This window comes from Monodelphis domestica, chromosome 7 (genome assembly GCF_027887165.1).
Source record: "Monodelphis domestica isolate mMonDom1 chromosome 7, mMonDom1.pri, whole genome shotgun sequence".
In the NCBI taxonomy this organism is placed as follows: Eukaryota; Metazoa; Chordata; class Mammalia; order Didelphimorphia; family Didelphidae; genus Monodelphis; species Monodelphis domestica.
Genome location: NC_077233.1, coordinates 265,253,611 through 265,274,663, shown reverse-complemented (window position 1 = coordinate 265,274,663; position 21,053 = coordinate 265,253,611). Strand labels below are relative to the sequence as shown.

At 38.5% G+C, this 21,053-nt stretch overlaps 1 protein-coding gene across 2 annotated transcripts in view; it reads right to left on the bottom strand.

Moving 5' to 3' along the window:
• Positions 1 to 2,948: 2,948 nt before the first annotated feature.
• B9D1 (B9 domain containing 1) overlaps positions 2,949 to 21,053 on the bottom strand; it is a 47,962-nt gene continuing 29,857 nt past the window's right edge. For both annotated transcript variants that reach the window (XM_007497964.3, XM_001370094.4), the window contains 2 exons: positions 7,803 to 7,870; positions 2,949 to 3,298 (listed from right to left, as the gene is read on the bottom strand). In XM_007497964.3, coding sequence (XP_007498026.1) covers positions 3,156 to 3,298; positions 7,803 to 7,870 — 211 coding nt within the window. In that variant the 3' untranslated portion in view covers positions 2,949 to 3,155. The remainder of the gene's footprint in view (positions 3,299 to 7,802; positions 7,871 to 21,053) is intronic.

The following is a 21,053-nucleotide window of genomic DNA, read 5'->3' as shown; positions in this document are numbered from 1 at the left end:
AACCTCCAGGAAGTGATGCAGAGCGAGAGGAGCAGAAGCAGGAGAACATTGTACACAGAGACTGATACATTGTGGCACAATTGAATGTAACTGACTTCTCTACTAGTAGCAATGCAATGATCCAGGACAATCCAGAGGAACTTATAATAAAGAATGCCATCCACATCCAGAGGAAGAACTGTGGGAGCAGAAATGGATTAGAAAAATATGTGAATGATCACGTAATGTGATAGGGATATGATAGGGGTTTTGATGTTAAAGGATCATGCTACTCTAAAATAGATTTTGAACAATGATACATGTATAACCCAGTGGAACTGTTTGTCAGGTTTGGGAGGGGGAAGAAAAGAGCAGGGGAGGGGGGATCATGAATCATGTAACCAGGGGAAAATGTTCAAAATTTCAAAAGATAAATAAATAAAATTGATATTGTACTTCACTACCATATCCTCTGTTGGTCTTTGGGTCCATTTTAAAATGTTGATTCTTCAACAATGTTAGTAGCACATGATTTATAACATGATAGCATAACCATAAAAATAATGACTATATTTTGATGAGGTTTTGTTTCAGGGTGAATGCTTGGATCAATAAAACCATTATGCAGTCTACTAAATATGAACCCTTTTCTTCCTATTCTTATGTACCTAGTTGATTGTCCATCTTTAATGTTTGTCCAAGACACACACACACATATTTATATACATATATTTTTATATATTTATTATTTTTTATGTATATGTATGTAGGCCACACACACACACACACATATTTATTTATTTGATATATAGATATATGGGTAGACCAGTCACCTATCCAACTACATATTGTAGTCTGAATAGTAGTAGTCTTCATCCACTTGGTTTTTCCTGTGTGGATACTGGTTTGGGGGTTGATTTTAAATTCTGGTCTTATTAGTTGATAGCTTGACAATTCAGAAACAATTCTCTGATATATCAACAACCAATTGTTTCCAATTGATAATCATGGATAGACAATGTCATTTGATTATGAAATTTTACACCAAGTCTGACCCTTTCCAGTTTTTTTATTTAAAAAATTATAATATGTGAGAGTAAGACTTCCATACAGTCTATGAACCTTTGGCCTTCTTAGTTTACTGATTTGGAGACATGTTTTACAACATATCTTTTGCAATTACAACAGTGTGTTGACTCAAGAATGTTAGAAAGATCTTCCATTTAGAAGAACAACAATTAATATTTTATAAACAATCTAAAAACTGGGTAGCTCTTAGCACCCTCTCCCCATTTTTTTAGGCACTCTGACACAGTTGCTCCAGAAGTGGAAGGAGGACCCTGAGGAGTTATTTCATGAGTTGTCATAAAAGAATTCATCACATAGTGACCAGTCAGCTAGTAAGGAGCCATTTAGTACTGAGCCTCAGAAAGGAAACAGTCTACTATTGCAACTATGCTAAAAAGTTTTTCTTGCAAGGTGAACTTGGGTTCTACTGGCAAGCTTTTGAAAATTCAAGGTCACCATCCACCCAACAAGAAAGCTTCAGAGCAGGCCTTTTGTGAACTTTCTCTTATATGTTTATCACGTGTTATTTTGTATTATATGATAGTTGTTTGTGAATGTATCCTATTTCCCTAGTAGAACATACTAAATGAAGGAAGAGGTTATTCTTTATTTAATCTTGGTTTTTCCTCAATGCATAAAAGGAACATCAGTAAATGCTCAAGACCTCATGTTTAGTGTCATAAATGGGACTAGAATTCAAGTCTCTTGACTTCTCATCTGGTATTGTTCAATTTTCTTTTCTTTCTTTTTTTTTTAATCCTTACTTTCTGTTTTAGAATTAATACAAAATATTGGTTTTATGGAAGGAGAGCAGTAAGAGCTATACAACTGGAGTTAAGTGACTTGCCCAGGGTCACACTGCTAAGAAGTATCCGAGGTCAAATTTGAACCCAGGACCTCCTATCACTAGGCCTGGTTCTCTATCCAATGTGCTGCCTAGTATGAAATTTAGGTTACTCCACCCTACTTAGATCTTACTTTGTGGAGAAGATGAAATTGTAATCTCCTGATTGAACAATAAAGGTACTTAGTTCTTACTTTACAGTGAAGCTAGAACTTTAAGCTAAGTCTATTTTAAGATCTTAATACAAAAAGATGTTAAGTAACTATAAAGGGTAAATTAATCACAAAACATTTAAATAAATAACAAAAGGTGAACTTAACAAAGAAGTGCTAAGTAACTCAAAAGATATAATCTAATCAAAGAAGATGAGAACTAAAGAATGGGCAGTCCTGGAGAAAAGCCTCTGATATGATCGGTAGACATGAAAATTTAGAGGAGGGGACACAAGAGTAAAAGGTCTATATATTTCATGTCACTTCCTCTCTCTGGTACCTTTTGCGGTGGAGAGTTGGCTGGTGGCAGCATGCTGGGCCTTTTGGCATCTTGGCATGGCTACAGCTATTGTCCAATTTGGTGGTGAGTTTCTGGCTGGGTTTTTCTCCTTTACTTTCCAACTTTATCCTCTTAGAAGTCTCTAATCTTCTTCAGAGACCTAGCGGTGGAGATCTTGAACTCTCCTGGCACAGGCCAGGCGGGAGAAAACCCTATACCTTCTTCCCTCTTTCTCCTTAAATCCTTCCCTCTATATTAATTAAAATTACCATAAATTTCCAGACTGACTTGGGTATTTTATTTGGGATTTTTTCCCTGGTGACCAATTCATTTAGATTTTAAGCACAACCCTAGAATTATCTTGACACTAGATGCTCCTACTTGTTCCATTTTCAACAAAAAATAAATGAACTTTGCACAAAACCATGTCTGAAAATATGTAAAATGGCAGCCTGGTTTATAGCCCTAAATGCCACTGTTAAAGAGAAGTTGTTTTGGCCCGCAGCAAAGTTTCAAGGTAGCAAAAGCATTGAATTTAGAAGAACACCACAAAAATACTTCGCTCTCCAATAATATAATCATTTATTATACAAAAATATTTGGCTACAGATGCTATTGCTTCAAAGTGACATGGATATAATGATACTTAAGTAAATAAACATAACAATAGTCAATTTAGCATACTACATAAGCAGTTTAGATTTAAAGAGGCTACAAACATATTGAAAGGTAAATGCGATGTAACTCAAAGGATATAGGTAATATTTCATAGTTATTTTAGAATGCCTTCTGACAGGTCTGCCACTGAAAAGGTGCGCATGTCCAAACTGTTGGTGTCATAGCCTAGTTTCTTCATGTCCTTTGTCACCACATTCAGCAAAAGGGTAACAAAGCCCTGGGAGCGAACCCTCGTAACTATAATGGGGAGGAAACCACAGCATTAGCTTCTAGGGAAATGGAAACTTTCAGCTCACCACCCCGAATGGAGCCCCAAGTTCTGCCATTTCTAGACGTCATGATGCTCTTTCTGTTCACTATGCTTAAGCTACAAATGCTGCCCAAAGACCATCGTCACATTTTGTGTTCTGCTAGCTAGATCCATGATTACATCACTCACTAAGACAGGAGCTGAGCACAGCACTTTCATGGCTCAAGCCAAAGAAATGAGCACTGGGACCTGCATCATCATGGAAACAGCGGTGCTGGTGATAGCCTTTGACTCTGAGAAGGAAACGTGCTTCACTGAAAAATTCTGGTTCAAGCCTCCTTACCAAGAATGGAAAGAAGCACAGAAGAAATGTTCTGCTATTTTCTGGCTTCACAAAGAATGACGAGGAGGTTATAAGCTTCTCTGGGTAGAGACAGGGTCTTATTTACGGGCTGGCTTACAGATACTCAATAAAAAAAATGACTGAATCACTAACTGAACTAAATGAATGGCATAAATAACATTTCCTTGCAGACCATCTTAAAAAGTGAGCTGCCCTATGAAGCTTTGTTTGGGATGAAAACCAGGATTCCATTATTTTTCACTTTATTTGTTAGGGATCACCGGAAGGGCACAGGGAAGCTCCATTTTCTCTTTTCTTGCCTAAATTGCAAATTCTTTCCCACAGTATCCTTCCCTTTGGCCCAGGTGCAGTTGCCATCTCCACCCTGGGATTTATGCCCTCACCCTGCCTCGGGCCACAGACCACAGGGCCCTCCGGCCTAGAGCTCTCTTCAAGATCTGTGCAACGGCCAGCGTGACCTGAACAGTAACTCTGCCCACAGTATCTAGGGTCCTTGGATTTGACCTCATCACCCTGCAAAAAAATGCCCTGGGCCTCATAACAGCTTTTACTTTGCCATCTTAGTTTTCCAGAAATCTTATGGAATATAAAGTTTATTCAACCAACAGCAAAGTGTCTCAGCAGGCAAAAAGGTTGTTACAACATTCATCCAACAAAAACATCTTACAAACTTGAACAGTGTTAATAGAGATGGGGGGGGGGGCATAAAAAAGCTCCTTCCTTCCTTCCCAACTAATATCAGACTGTTTTTGGCTCCCTACTAAACACTCGGTGTACTTTCTCATAAAGGCACTGGATGTTGTTGTTGTTTCCAAGTGCTGTCCCTAAGCACTGAAGAGGGACAGGGGAACGTGATGACTACCAAGTGACGCAGCCTTTGCCTAAACGACCAGCAGTTTGTAGGCCTTTCTCGCTTCACAGCCCAGGCCTACAGTCTGAGTTTTACTAAAGCGCCAAGAGCTTTCGGGAGGAAGGCTGGAAGAGCATTTCTGGGGAGGGAAAAGGGCGAGAGGGACGCTCTTTTTCCAATGAGTTCTGCCTCTCTGGGGATATTTGCTGACTGGATCTGCCCTAAAAGCAATAGTTCATATGATGAGTCTCCTTTCCTCCCTCTTCCCTTCATTCAAACTGGTTTGAGGGTTCCTGGTGCTGTTACTGAGTCGTGTGTGTGTGCTGAGTTGAGCCAATGCAATCCCTCCCATTGCAGGGGCGATGCCTTCTTCACCCTTCCCTGCCTCTGGCTTCTCTGTTTGGGAAATAGGAAGTCACTTGTTCACTGATCTGAAAAACGTGTTTTCAAAGTGGTTTTGTTAAAAATGGACAACATGAAAATACGTTTATGGGAGAATACGTGTGTAACCCAGATCAGATCGCTGGCAGCCCCGCCAGGGGGAAAGGAAGGGGAGGAGGAGATGGGCTTGAGTGTGGAGATGTGCTATACCATGTCATTGGCAATCAGTAAAGAAATAAAAACGAAGCTTTAAAGTCATTTTGAGATTCGGAGTAACCCTTCTGGAACTTTCCTTCTCCTTTTGGGAAAAAACAGAGAGCTTTTTACTATTAACTGCTAATGATGAGTATTTTCTTTGTCTGGTTTATGGCAGAGCCCCAAGCAGAAGAGAGGAGGAAGCAAGGAAACAAGCATTTATTAAACCCCTACTATTTGCCAGCCACTCGGCTTAGCACTTGAAACAAACGATCTCATTTGATCCTCACCATAAGTATAACTGAGGAAAATGGGGTCAATAGACTTGCTGGGGGTCACATGGTCACATTTGAACCCGGGTTTGTCTAATGCCACGCCCTGGGCACCTGGTTACCTCTAAAGGCAGTTGAGATTTAAAACACAAACTCCTAAAGGGAGAGAAAAGCTTCAGGGAAGTTTGAAAATTCTGTAAGTGGTCAATTTATTCTCCAGTGTATAAGCTTTATAACAGCAAAATGCAATGTCCTGGCTTGCTGCATACTGGCTTTGTTCGGGGGCTGGATAACAGATGCTAACCCGATTTCTGATGTTCAGCAGAAAATGCTGCACTTTCCCTGGAACCTTAAGCCCAGACTCCCAAACGCTGCATGTAACACACTGAGCACGCTTCTCACAAACATGATCCTCTTAAGTGTTTACTTTGCTCTGCAAATAGAACACACGCATGCCTAACCATAATGAATAAAAATGGTTTCAGGGCAGCTGGGTGGTTCAGTGGCTAGAGCCTGGCCTGAAACAGGCTCTTACTTCTACCTTGGAACTCAGATACAGTATTAATTCTAAAAATAAAAATAGTTTCAAAGGAAATTTGGGCCTATTCAGGTATGCTTAAATTACAATAAAGCAAAGCAACGTTACACCACAATGGGCACCTCGCCTATTATAATTAGTTAATAACTACCACCTACAAATAACCTGCTTGCTGTTTATAATGATAAAGCCTTTTCCTCCAATAAGGCTTCAAAACTGACAGCAAGTGAAAAGGAAAGCAACATTCTGACTGAGTCAGTGGTTATTCATTTTAAAAGGTAATTGCTACTTTGGAACCACTTTCTTTGCAAGGAGTGGCTGAGGCACTTGTTCATTTTCTTTCTAATTTGGTATAAGGAAAAATAAATGGGTGTCCACCTGAAAGCATGCACGGTAATAAATGGGGCTGGTAAGTGACAGACAATGGGGAAAAGTGCTAAAGAGAGGGGTTGCTGGCACCAGAGGAAAGAAGAGGGCACCGTCTTAATCGTACACCAGGTACGGGGCATCTAAAGACTGAGGAAACAAGAGATTTGTTCTCATCTTGTCTGAGACACTGCAAAAGCTACAGAGCTGGACGGAACTCTGAAGAAAGGCAGGAAGCTGAAGAGGAAAGAACAGCGCAACCCTAGACCATAATCTCCATAAGAATTTTAACCAGATGACCTGGGTTTAAACTCTGACTCCAGTCCTTACTACACTTAAAAAAAAAACAAAAACAAAAACCCTTACCTTCCATCTTACAATCCATACTAAGTCTTGGTTCCAAAGCAGAAGAGCAGGAAGGGCTAGGCAATGGGGGTTAGGTGACTTGTCTAGGGTCACACAGATGAGAAGTATCTGAGGTCAGATTTGGACACAGAAGCTCCCATCTCCAAGCCTGGTTCTATCCACTGAGGCACCTTGCTGCCTCCCTCACTAGATACTTTTACTACCCTTCCCTTATCCTTGAGCTCAGTTTCCTAATCTATAAAATAGAGCTGGACTACATGATCTTTAAGGCTCCTTCTAAGCCCTACATCCACCCTCACGTTTAGGACTATGATCTGCCCTACATACATTTCTAGGGTGAATTTTAGGATATTGGTTTTGTTTTCCTTCTCTTAAAAAAAGCCCAAACTTCTCTGTAATGATACAAACTACATTCTTTTAAGAGTCTTCATAGACTAAGAAGTACCTTGCAAGTCTCTTAACCCCCAATGCCTAGCCTTGATCACTATTTTGCCTTGGAACCAATACACAGTTTTGATCCTAAGACGGAAGGTAGAGCTTAAAAAAAGAAGAAGTACCCTGCATGCCTTTCTCCTGCTTTCCTGGTCAGAAGCTATAAGCCAAGAAATGTGAGAAAATCTCATGAAACATGACCATTGTTGTCAGACTCTTGTGACACGGAAGGCCTGGGGGGGGGGGTTCTTGCTCTCTAGGATTTTAGACCTATTTATTCACTGTCTTCTCAAAGCTCACAGTCTGATGCCCAAAACACCTTCTATCCAAACTATGTTCATTCCCTTGGATGCTTTCGCATTGCAATCTCTTCGGGAGTATGTAAGCTGGCAAGTTTCTCGTTTTGATGCTTTATTGTGGATGGCCCATGATTCCATCTGGTACACAGTATTGAATCCACTAATGTGGATCACGATCCCTCTGTGATCTGTGAATCGCGGGGTACTTAGCCAAGGGGCAGCTGAACAACAAATAATCACTGGCCATGCCCGTAATTAATGACATTTCTATAACGTCTTTAGCAGCCCTTTAGGATCTGAGAATGCTAATACAGTTGTTATATTCTCAAATCCACGCATCAAACACTTACGGTGTACACACAGAATGAAAGCTTAAGCTAGTATAAGCAAACTTGCTCATTTTGCTTGTCAAGGAGGCTAGCTTTTACCTTGTCTTCCTTCTCCATGAGCTACTAACTTGGGGTCTGTGTATTCCGGCCGCCGTCCCATGAACCAGCTAGGAAAACAAAGGAACAAAAGAGGCAAAACGATTCATTAAACACACACACATTCTCAAGTTATGAAATGTCGTCATAATGAATTTGGCTTGTACTTCCCGATTTAAAACAAACAAGAAACTGTCTTCTTCAAAAGTATCTAGAGGCAACTTAAAACTGGTATAAGGGAATCAAGGAGCAGCATGTTATGACTGGCAGAGCAAGCCTTGGGGTGAGGAAGACCTCGAGTTCAAGTCCTGCCTCTGAGCCATCCTAGCTCTGTGACACAGTGCAAGTCACATACGCCCTCCATGCTCCAGGTCCCTCCTGGAGGCTTATACCACAGAGGGGGCATCAGTCTGGCCAAGAAGAGGGAATGGTTTGGAGTTCCCTTGGCCAGGGAAATCATACCAGGGTTCTAGGCCTGAGGCAGATGCAAAACATGAGTAAATAAATTTACTCTCAAACCTTCAAAGCTTATTCTGGAATAACACATTTACATTTATAAATCTTCTGTAATAGTCTAAAGAAATGCTTTACAAACAAGCTGCTATTCAATTTTGACAGGGTGTGTGTGTGTGTGTGTGTGAAAGCAAAGCAGTGTTCTGTCTAGAAAAAAAATAATTCTTTGAGAGTAGGAAAAAAGGAAGAGGGTTTTAACAGTGAGCTCCACCAAGGATTTTCAAATTCTAATAACAACTCCTCCGAGACAAAAGAGTTTCTCTTCACTGGCTTCTCTTCTTATATTCCAGCTCAAGACACTGCAATGTGCTAGGAGGAGAAATGTCTAACAAGAATTAAACTTTCTGGATTATCCAAAAGGGAGACTTCCTGTGGAGTATATCCTGATTTAAATTTAAATCAAGCTTTTATGTGCTTTGTGGATAGTCTTCTCTGAATTGATTTACATGCACCTTCTAGCCCCACTGGAAGGCTCTTGGAAACCCAGGCTGACTCCATCTAGCTTAACTAGAGAGCAATGAAGCAGGGGGCAGGTTGAAGAAACATCCAGTTTCCTGGTTCCTCCTGAAAGAATTATTAACCATGACTTCAGCATTTTGTTTGGAGTGAATTCTCAAAGTATCAGGAACATCTAAATTCAAATACACATTTCAAAGACCAAATATAAATGATTACTTTGATTATATGCCAATTAAGATAGATTCCCTTTAGTGTGAAGAATCTGATTCCATTTAGTGTGAATAATCAAGGGTGACTCCAAAGGACTTTCAATACCAAAACAGGCCATTGCTATTCCTACAATAACAAAGAAAATGCACTATTTGGAGGAGGTAAATCTAGAGGGGGGAAAAAAGCACTTTTTGCCAATTCAAAGTAATTCTTTAAGATTATCCACTGTAGCAGTATAGAAAGCATCACTCACATTCACTGAACAACTATTCATCTGTTATATGAAAAGCAGAATGTTACATGTTAAGGAAGGTACAAAGAAGAAGAGGATATCCTCCTTATTTATCCTTAAAGGGCTTAAAATCCAATGAAAGAAAGAAGCAAATACAAAAATAATTTTAATTCAAGATGGAAAAATTCAATAAAAATATCATAAGAGAAATGTAAAGAGTTCTAGAAAAGGGGTGGGTGGGTGGAACTTGATGGAGTCGTATATGATGTGATGGAATTCTATTGTGCTGTAAGGGATGACGAACAGGATGATTTCAGAAAGAGATAGAAAGACCTACATGAACTAATGTAGAGTAAAATAAGCAGAACCAGGAGAACACAGGACACAGTAACAGCAATACTCTGGAATGTCGAATATGATAGTCTTTGCTATTATTGGCAATACAATGATCCAAAACAATTCTTAGAGATTTATGACAAAGACTGCTATCCACCTCTAGGGAAAGAATTGTTGGAGTCAGAATGCAGATAAAAGCATATGATTTTTCATTTGTTTATTTGAGCATATGTTTGGGGGATTTGGTTTTATAAATTATTAACAATATGGAAATATGTTCTGCATGATGATACATGTATAACCCAGAGTGAATCACCTGCTAGCACTGGGAAGAAGGGGAGATAAATTTAATCAGATAACTTAAGAAAACTTGTGTAGAAATTTGTTATTACACGTAATTGGTAAAATAAATAAATAATATTTTTTTAAAAGAAGAGGAATATCTTGGAAAAAAAATAAAGAAGATGGAGAAAAGAGGAGACTTCATGGAGGTTGTGGCATCTGAACTGCACTTTAAAATAGATAGGAATTCAATAGGTATGGGGTGGCAAAAGGAAAAGGCATTCTCAGCAAACAATGCTCAGGGGCAAAGTTTAGTTAGAATCGGGAGTATATAGAGAGGAGTAAGTGGTAAACAAGTCTGGAAAGGCTGGTTGGGGCCAGATGGAGAACTTAAAATGCTAGATAAAGGAAAATTTGATATCTTATTTGGAAGGCAATGGGGAACAAAAAGGTTGTTTTCTTTGGGGGAGGGGAAAGATGATTTAATCAGAAGTGGACAGAAAGAAAATGACGGGCAATATCCAGAGAAGGGGTTGAATCTAAGAGAGACAAGAGGAAGTTTGGCAGCTATTACAATGATGTTAGTAGAAATGAAAAGGGAGAGATGAAAGAAATAATTACAGAGGTGGAACTAATAGGCCTTGGTAACTAAATCAGTATGAGGGAGAGAAAAGAGAGAAAAAGAATCAAAGATAACTCAGAGGTTTGTTTAAATTAATTCTGATTACCTTCTGTAGAACTGCCTAAATAAAGGTGGTCTAGTATATATGTGTATATATATATATATATATATATATATATATATATATATGTAAATGAATAAAATAATGAACTTGGAATCAGGAAGACTTTGGTCCAAATCCTGCCTCAGAGAAGTACCTGTGTGACTTTGGGTAAGTCACTTAATCTCTCTAAGCCTCAGCTCCCTCATCAGTAAAACTGGAATAACAACAGCACCTATAAAATGACAAAGATGGGAATAGTCAATGTTGGAGAGGTTGTGGAAAGAGAGGCGCTCTTTTAAAACAGTGTTGGTGAGGTTTTGAATTGGTCCAACCATTATGGCAATCAATCTAGAATTATGCAAAAGAATGACCAAAATGTCCATACTATTTGTCTTATATAGAGTCTGCTCCTAGGCATATACACCAAAGGAAGTCAATGACAAAAAGAATAGCTCCATATATATCAAAATATTTATAGTAACATTTTTTTGTGGAAGCAATTTACTAGAAATAAAGCAGATGTCCATTAAAGGGAGAATGGCTAAACAAGCTATGATACACAAATGCAATGGACTATCACTATGCAATAAGAAAACAATAAATATGATGAATATGGAGAAGCATGGGAAGACTTACATGAACTGATGCAAAGTGAAGAGAGTAGAATGAAAAAAATAGATATAACAACTACAACAATGTAAATGAACAGACGTGAATTTTAAAACTACTCCACCCTACTCAGACGGTACTTTGGAAGATTTGATTTAGCTATTTCCTGATTTGTAACAATGGAGATACTTGGTCTAACAGAATCAGGTCTTGGAAACTCTACATTCTCCACCCTACTTAGTTTAACAAGGTCAGGAATGTCTGCACCCATATTCAAGGATTAAGTATCTAAGAAGATGACCTTCAACAGACATGTGCAGAAACAGCAGACAGACCCCTGGGCTGTCCTAAGTCAAGCTAAGCTAACATTGGTACAGATGAGATGCAGGAAATCGACGTAAAACTATCTATATAGGGCACATGACTTCCTCTCTTTGCTCTCTTTCCCCAGGGAGGTGGCTCTGGCTGGCAGCATGCTAAGTGTTCCAACATCTTGGCATGGTGGCAGCTATTTGTCTGGGTTTTGGCAGTGAGTTTGCCCTTGAATTAATTCAGGTTCAGGCATCTTGGCTGAGCCCTCTTCCTTCCTCATTTACTCTCCAAAACCTTACCTTCCTAGAGCCTCTAATCTTCCCCCTGGCACAAGCCAGGTGGGAGAAATCCTATACCCTTTCCTTCTCCCTTCTTCTTAATTTCTTTCCACTATATTTATTAAATCACCATAATTTTCCAGCCAACTTGGGTATTTTTTTTATTTGGGATATCCAAGGCAACCAAATAATTAATATAGTTTAGGTCACAAAGCTAAAATTATCCTTTACACAGAACAACAACAAAATGAAAATAGAATGCTACAAAATTATAGTGATCAAGTTTGGAACCAAACAAGAACTATAAGAAAATACCCTTTTTTAGAGAAGTGATAGATTATGGATGAGGAACACTGCATATAAGTTTTCAATACCTTGGTTAGTTTTACTGAGTTTTACACACACACATACCCTTTCTGTTCATTATTACAAGGGTTGGCTTTCTGGGAACATGGGGGTGGGGGGAAGTGACACCCAAAAAAAAGTAACATAAAAACAAAAGATATCAATAAAATCATATTTTAAAAGTAATAACAGCAACTTTCTTACAGAGTTATTTTGGGGACTAAGTAAAATACTATATGTAGAATGTTTTAAAAACTTAAAATAAAGGTCTAATTACTCAAATTTATAAAGCGCTAAATCAATTGTACAAAAAAATCAAGCCATTCTCCAATTGATAAATGGGCAAGGGACATGAATAGGCAGTTCTCAGCCAAAGAAATCAAAATTATTAATAAGCACATGAAAAAGTGCTCTAAATCTCTGATAATCAGAGAGATGCAAATCAAAACAACTCTGAGGTATCAGCTCCCACCTAGCAGATTGGCTAACATGACAGAAAAGGAAAGTAGTGAATGCTGGAGGGGATGTGGCAAAGTTGGGACATTAATGCATTGCTGGTGGAGCTGTGAATGGATCCAACCATTCTGGAGAGCAATTTGGAACTATGCCCAAAGGACGATAAAAGATTGTCTGCCCTTTGGTCCAGCCATAGCACTGCTGGGTTTGTACCCCAAAGAGATAATAAGGAAAAAGACCTGTACAAAAATATTCATAGCTGCGCTCTTTGTGGTGGCAAAAAATTGGAAAATGAGGGGATGCCCTTCAATTGGGGAATGGCTGAACACATTGTGGTATATGTTGGTGATGGAATACTATTGTGCTAAAAGGAATAATAAAGTGGAAGAATTCCACGGAGACTGGAACAACCTCCAGGAAGTAATATAGAGCGAAAGGAGCAGAGACAGGAGAACATTGTACACAGAGACTGATACACTGGACTTCTCCATTAGTGGCAATGCAGTGATCCTGAACAATCTGCAGGGATTGAGGAGAAAAAAATGCTACTCACAAGCAGAGGACAAAAAGTGGGAGTAAAAACACCGAGGAAAGGCAACAGCTTGACTACAGGAGTGGAGGGGATATGATTGAGGAGAGACTCTCTAATGAACACCCTAATGAAAATACCAACAACATGGAAAAGAGTTTGGACCGAGGACACATGTGATACCCAGAGGAATCACGCATTGCCATTGGGAGGGGTGAGGGTGGAGGGGGGGAGAAAAAGAAAATGATCTTTGTTTCTAATGAATAATGTTTGAAAATGACCAAATAAAATAATGTTTAAAAGGAAAAAAAAATGTATATTGAAAGTTGTTACTATATGTACTTTGGAAAATAAAATACATTAAAAAAAACTTATTGTGAGTTATTAGTAATATAATATACTATTATATATATAGAATATATATATTATGTTACAGTATAGTAGTTTTTGCTATAAACTCTTCAAAGCAACAATAAAAACTTAACAGATTGTCTAGTCAATTCAAGAATAACTCATAATTCACAAGACATTCCTTTTTATTCTATAGCAGAAATATAAGTTCAAAGATAATAGAAGACTAAATGACTATAGGACTGTAGATTTTAGTAAAGGTTTTTAATAAACCTTTCAGGAAACACCATCATTTATTTGTTCAAAGAAACCAATTATTTTGGCAGTACAAAAGCTATATATGCATCACAGGCTATCTTGAAATGCAAAATAACTTGGATGGGGTGGATAAAGTGTTGGACTAGGGGAACTGAATTCAGGTTCTGCCTCTGACACTAGCTATATGATCGATCACTGGCAAGTCACAACCTTGTAGAGCTTCAGTTTCTATTTTTGTAAAACTGAGATAATACTTGTACTACTTACCTCATAGGGTTCTTATGAGAAAAGCCCTCGCAAACCAAAATGATACATAAATGTAAGCTTTCTTTTGTGAAGAATGCTTAGGTTAGAACAAAATTTATGTTAAGTCAAATGGGAGTTTGTTTTGCAAAGTTTGGATCAAAGCGGACAAAATAGTCTATATTTGCTTTCTAGGTAGTCAGAGCTGAAGAAGGTGGTAGGGAAGAAGAAAAAGGACTCAGTTTGGGAAGGTCAGCTCTTTTCATTCCTAGCACTTACTACCACTTACTACAGAATTGCTCACCCCAATCCGCCCACCCCACCGATCTCAAGGAACCCACAGTCTTCTGGGAGGGGACAACATGCAAACAACTATGTATAAACAGGACATATACCGGATAACTTGGGAATAATTTCAGAAAGATTGCACAATCACTAATGGGGGTTAGGAAAAGCTTCTTGTAGAAAGTAGCATTTTAGCAAGGACTCTGGAAGCCAAGGAAGCCAGGAAGTAGAGAAGAGGAATTTCAGGCATGTGAGACAGCCATGGAGAATGCACAGAGTTGGGAGATGATAGGTCTTATTTAAGGAACAGGAAGGAGGCCAATATCACTGTATTGAAAAGTCAGCTATTTGTGTGGCTCTAGCCAAACCTTAACTGAGAGAAAGCAGAAGGGGGAGGATAATGTTTTTTTGTTTTTAAAGAAAAACATTAACTATTTTAACTGGGGTGGAGGATGGGGAAGGTAAGATAAAGAATAAGACTAAAAAGGTAGAAAAAGGCCAGGTTAGGAAGGGCTTTAAGTAAAGAGAATTTTATATTTGGTCCTGAAGGTTTATAAAAGGGAGACCTGGAATTTATAGAATAGGGAGACATAGCCTTTTAGATCTTTAGGAAGTTCATTTTGACAGATGAATGGAAGATAGACTGGAATGAGATGAAAGGTGAGACAGGGAGACAACCAGAAGGCTATTTCAATAGTTCAGGCTCAAGACACAAACCTGGAAAAAGAGAACAACTCCATAATGTCTATAAGCAAAACCTCAAATAAAACATACAGTTTGGGCAAAAATTCAATAAGAATTCCTGGAAGAGGTAAATTCTGAGGGACTTATCATGAGGAATGCTGTCCACTTGCAGAAGGAGAACTGTTAGAGTTGGAATGCAGATGGATGCATAAAATTTTTCACTTGTTTATTTAGGTTTTTGTTTGGGGGTTTGGTTTATATGATTATTCACTTGCAGGGATGAAAAATATGAAAATGTATTTTGCATGATGACACATGTATAACTCAGACTGAATTGCCTACCAGCTCCACAAGGGGGTAGGGAAGGAAGGAAGGGTGACAATTTGTATCATAGAACTCTGGGAAATTTATGTAGAAATTTGTTATTGCATGTAATTGGTAATAAATAAATACATTACAATTAAAAAATAATTCCCGGAAGAGGTAAAGCAAGGGTGTAACAGGAGTTTAAAAAGATTTTTAAAAGTGAAATGAGAGAGCTAGATGAAAGTGGTAAAAGAAATGAGAGCTATGGAAGAAAGAACTATAAAAGGAATTAATTGGATAACAAGAGGTATGAAATCTTGCTCAAGTAACTCCTGAAAATGTGAATGGATCAAAGAGAAAACAATGACTCTGAGATGACAAGAAATAAAAGTATCTAAACAATTACTTCCTGAAAGAAACCTCAAAATGAAATATTGTAGGAACATTATAGACAAAATCCTGTCTTCCAGGTCAAGCAAGGATCCAGAAAGAATTAAAATACCAAGAAGCCACAGTCAAGGATTGGAGATACTTTAGTAGTCACACAGCCAACACTACATAGAAATAGAGAGCTTTGAAATACAATATTCCAGAAGGCAGAAGATGTGAGCTTCCTGCAAAGAATAAGTTATCCAGAAAAATTGTGTATAGTCATACAGGGAGAAAAAAACAACTACTTAAAATAGAAAACTTTCAAACATTCCTGGTTAAAAAAAAACAACCCAGAGCTGTGGAGAAACTCTGAAGTTTAAAATACAGAAATTAAGAGGAAAATGAAAAGGTTAAACATGAAGAGACAATCATAAGGGACTAAATAAGGATGAACTGCTTATGTTCTAGGATAAGGAAATGATAAATGTTGTCTATCTTCTTCAGGGGTCTTAGAAGAAGTTTAATTAGAAAGGACTGGTGGAAAATGGGGATGAGAAAGACATTGGGGAAGAAGGAGAAAGGAAAGGAAGGTTAGGCAAAATCTCATGTAATTGGACTGTGTAAATAGAAGTCTACACACAAGGAGTGGGGGAGTTTTAGCTGACACTTGAACTTCACTTTCATCTGAACTGACCAAAGGAGGGAAGAATGAACAAACACATACAGAGTTGAGTACAGAAATACATTTTATTCAGTGAGTAAATAAGAAGGAAAGGGGAGAAAGGAGAAGGGGAGGGAATGTAGGATTAGTCCTAAGTAAAACAAACTTTTTATGATGTATAAAATATTTATTGCTCTCTTTTTGAAGTGGCAAAGAATTGAAATTGGAAGGGATGCCCAGTTACTACGGAATGGCTGATGAACTAATGCAGAATGAAGTGAATACAACCAGGAATGTTTATACAATAGCAACAATTTTCTTTTGGATGTGGCCAAAGTGGATTTTTATTTTTTGGCTTTATATGACATGTTTGTAAATGTTTTGTTTCATTTTCATTCTTAATTGGTGGAGAGGGGATCAGTTGAGAGGAAGAGAAGGTAAATTATTACCTATTGAACAAATATATATGATTTAAAAAATAAACAGACCAGGCATGAAAAGGGCCTGTACTAGGGTGCTGACTGTATCAGAGAAGAGATAGGGGCATATTCAAAAGATGTTATAAAGGTAAAGTCAACAGGCTTTGGCAAATGATTGGATGTGGAGGGTGAGAAATAGTGAAGAGTCAAGGATTATTCCAAAGTTATGATCCTGGGTGACTGAGAGAGTGCTTATCCACTCAGTAGTAATAGGGAAGTTGGGAAGAGTTTGAGTTTGGTTCAGTTTTAGACATACTGAGTTTTAAGATTTCTGTGGGACAACCAGTTTGAGCTGTCCAACAGGCTTTGTAGTGAGTGAGGTATTTGGAAAAGAGATAGGGTTGGGAGAAACATCAGGGCTGGACAAATACCTGAATCACTGGCTTTGAGATGATAATTAAATCCATGGGGGCTGATGAGATCACCAGGCAAAAGAGAACAGAGAGAAGAGGACCCAGGACAAAGACCTGGAAGATACCCACAGTCAGCAGGAGGTGACTTGGATGAAGATCAAACAAAGGAGATGAGGAGTGGTCAGAAAGGAAGGAGAACCAGGAGAGGGTGCTGTCACAAAAACCAAGAGAGAATTAAGAGGGTAATGGCCAGTGTCAAGGGCTGCAGAGGATCAAGAAGGATGAAGACTGAGAAGAGGTCGTAAGAAGAGACCCTTTATAACTTTGCAGAAAGCAGTTCATCTGAATGATAAGGTTTAAGCCTCAAGAAGAGAGTGAGAGGGGGAAAAAATGGAGGCATCAATTGTATGTGTTTTTTTAAAAAAAGTTTTGCTATGAAAGGAAGGAGAGAATGATAGCCAGCAGATTAAATTAAATGAGGGTTGTTTGAAGATGGGAGAGAAACTGGCATGTTTGTAGGGAGGAGGGAAGCAATTAGTAGGCAGTGATTAAAGATTAGTAACAGTAGAGCTGACAGAGGAGATAATCTGATGGAGAAGAGATGAAATGGGATCATTTGTGCATGTAGAGAGCTTTTGCTTGGCAATGAGAAGGGCCACCTCTGCATGTGAGACTGAAGTAGAGGAGATGGTGGCAGAAGGCATCTGAAATATGTAAGATGAGGAAGAAGAGAGAAGAGTGAGAACTTATCTGACAAACTCAATTTTTTCAGTGAAATGTGAGGCAAGATTCTTAGTTGGGGGTGGGGGTGGGGGGTAAGAGATGAAAGCCAGAGGAGGTTGGAAGAGGAATGAAAAGGTCTGGAAAAGTGGATGAGGAACTGATTAGGGAGGTATGAAAGACTCGCCTTACTGCAGTGAGGGCCCAGTTGAGAGTATGGAACATAAATTGGAAGTGGACCCAGCTGACATACTTTCATTATTTTCTCTGTCTCTGAATAGGAGTAACCCTATGAATAGGAGCACTGGTGGCACATGGTAGGGGTAATCCAAAAGTAAGCCTTAACAAAAGATTCATGATAAGGCAAGGGACAGGAGAGAAAAAGATGGTGTCGCGTTGGACTGGTTCCCCAAGGGTCAAGATGGGAAAGGGAGAATAGTATATATAGTTGGTGCAGGACAAGGGTGGAGAGACTGGAGGTCATGGTGAGGACAAAAACAGAATTGGGAGTTGCAAGGCAGAAGTGGAATGATAACAGATTATGACCAGATAAGGGAATTTCAGAATTCGTGAACAAGGAAGTGGTACATTTGTGGGAGATGGCAAAAGCAAGGGTGTGACCATTTCTGTGTGTAGCTGAGGTGGGGTAGGTCATAGGAAAATTAGTAAGCTGAAAGACAGGGAGGTAAGTGTATAGAGATGAGGAGGAGAAAAGGCCGGTGAGCCAGGTACTGAATTCTTTGAGGAAAGGAGAATACTCTGGAAGTCAGTAGGAAACAACTCTCAGAATCCTGATAGGGTGGTAAATATGGATTGACCAAACCTCAAAGGAGAGGCTAATGAGTGATGGTGATAGAGAAGCGTAAAGTAGTAATGAGGAGCAAGGAGTATTCTAATACCTTTACTTCAACCAGTGTGATATGAGTCAAAGGGCACGGACTCTGCTAGTCTAAACAAATTAGAGGGTAAAGGAAGAAAATATTCTTTGAAAGTATGGATGGAGAAAAGTTCATGACTATACAAGAAGTATAGAAAAGTTCACAGAGGAAAAAATGGACAATTTTGATTTCATAAAATTGAAAAGGTTTTTGCACAAGCAAAATCAAAGCAGTTAAAATTAGAAGTGAAACAGCACACCAGGAACAAAATCTTTTCAACAAGCTTCAAGATGCAGAAAGAACTGACTAAATATATATAAGAAAAAGTCATTTCCCAATAGATAAATGATCAAAGAATATGAATAACTCTCAAAAAAAATTAAAGCTATTATCAGTCATATAAAAATGCTCCAAAACACCAATAATTAATGAAATGAAAATTAAAACAACTTTAAGATTCCACTTCACTTTTATCAGATTGCCAAAGATGGGTTAAAAGGAAAACGACAATTGTTGAGGGGTTTCAGGAAGAGAAGCATACTGTTCATGGAGTTTTAAATTAGTGCAACAATTCTAGAAAGCAATTTGAAACTATTGCCAAAAAGTCACTAAACTCTGCAATGCTTTGACTTGGTAATAACACTACAAAGAAATCAAAGAAAGAGGAAAAGGAAATATATGCACAAAAATCTGTATAGTAGCAATTTTTGTTGAAGCAAAGACGTGGAAACAAATGAGATATCCATCAATCGGGGAATGAATGAAGAAATTGTGGTAATATGAATGTAATGGAATATTGTTGTATCATAAGAAATGATCAAAGGGATGATTAAATAGAAATCTAGGAAGAACTGTATAAACTGATGCTGAGGGAAGCGAGTAGAATCAAGAGAATAATTTATATAGTACCAAATAGCAAAAATACTGCCCCCCAAAAAGCATAAGTAAGAAAAACCAGGCATTGAAGCATTTTTTAAAATGCATTTGAGAGAAATTTAAAAGGAAACATGGATAATTGGGATAGCTCTAAAATTAACATTGAATTTATTATATACTTTAAAAAAGAATATGATGAAGATTCACACTTTCACATATAATCCTTTTCTGTTATACTTTATATGTGGAAATCTGTATCTTTTTTTGGTGTTCAATTCAGAAGAGGATATATAAAGACTAAACACCGGTAATATGTGTAGTGTAGGAAAGCCATGATCATTGTCAACTTTCTATAGTTTGATGTTATAGCTTGAAGTAATATTCATTATGATAGGACTTCAATGAGTCACTTAGACTAAGTGGTCTTTATGCCCACAGAAACATTCAGGCAAAATAGAGTTTGTACTTTTCCACCATTAATTTGCTCCTCATGAGGCCTGCAGCTTTTGGAGTAGATGAACTCTTGTTCTGCTGTAGGCAGTCTCGAGTCTTTCTCTTTCTGCTGCCGTACCTAGTTAATTAGATCCTTCCAGCAGTCTGTGCTCCTAAAAAAGAAATAGCCCATCCTGAGCTTCACTCAAGCCTACTATTGATAAGGGTCCCCAAGAACTTTTCTACCCTGTCTGGGTCGGATGGGGAATGCCCTCTCCCACATCTGGCACTGATTGCCTATCATCAACTGAACCCATCCTTAGGGTATATCACTTGGTCACCTGACCCCAATGTTGGGTGTTTTCTCTCTGACCCATCTCTTATGTAGGTAAGTTTCTTGCACCTGCTGTAAGACTGAACCTGTTTATATTGCCATGTAGTGTGTCTGCCTGTTTGCTGTGCCATGTAATAACAAAGCTTATGGATATCATTTTCCTGACTATAGTTTTTCTAGAAATTCCCAAATGCAGGTATTTGCCATGAGGCCAAATAAAGCAGAACAACTATTAAGAAACTCTTATTAGGAGAACTATTAACTGTGTGTAAGAACTTAGTAATCCTCCCACCCCAATAAAAGAAGAAGTTGGCAGGAAGCTAATATCTTGAATCATTCTGTCAAAGTAGGACTTAGTCATGGTTGAAATTTCCTGTTCCCATGGGCAGGGAATCTGAACATCAACCAGCTGCCAATTCCCCAGATGTCCCCTCCATCCCCAGGCCCAGGCTTTTCTCTCCCTCCCCCCAATGCCTGACCTACTAATCCAGATAACTCCATATAAATTTTACTAGGGCGAGTGTAGCCAGGCCCTGCCGTGGATGAGCTTCCATCCTTCCCAAGTTTCCCAATGGCCCTTTCTGACTATATTTCCCTCTCAAAGAAGCTGGCTTACTTTACTTTTTAACTTTGTCTTGTTGTGCTCGGCATTTTCTTGTACTGTACTACAGGATCTTGAACCTCATCTCAATACAGCGTACTTCTGTCTCTTCATTCTTTTACTTTATAGACTAAT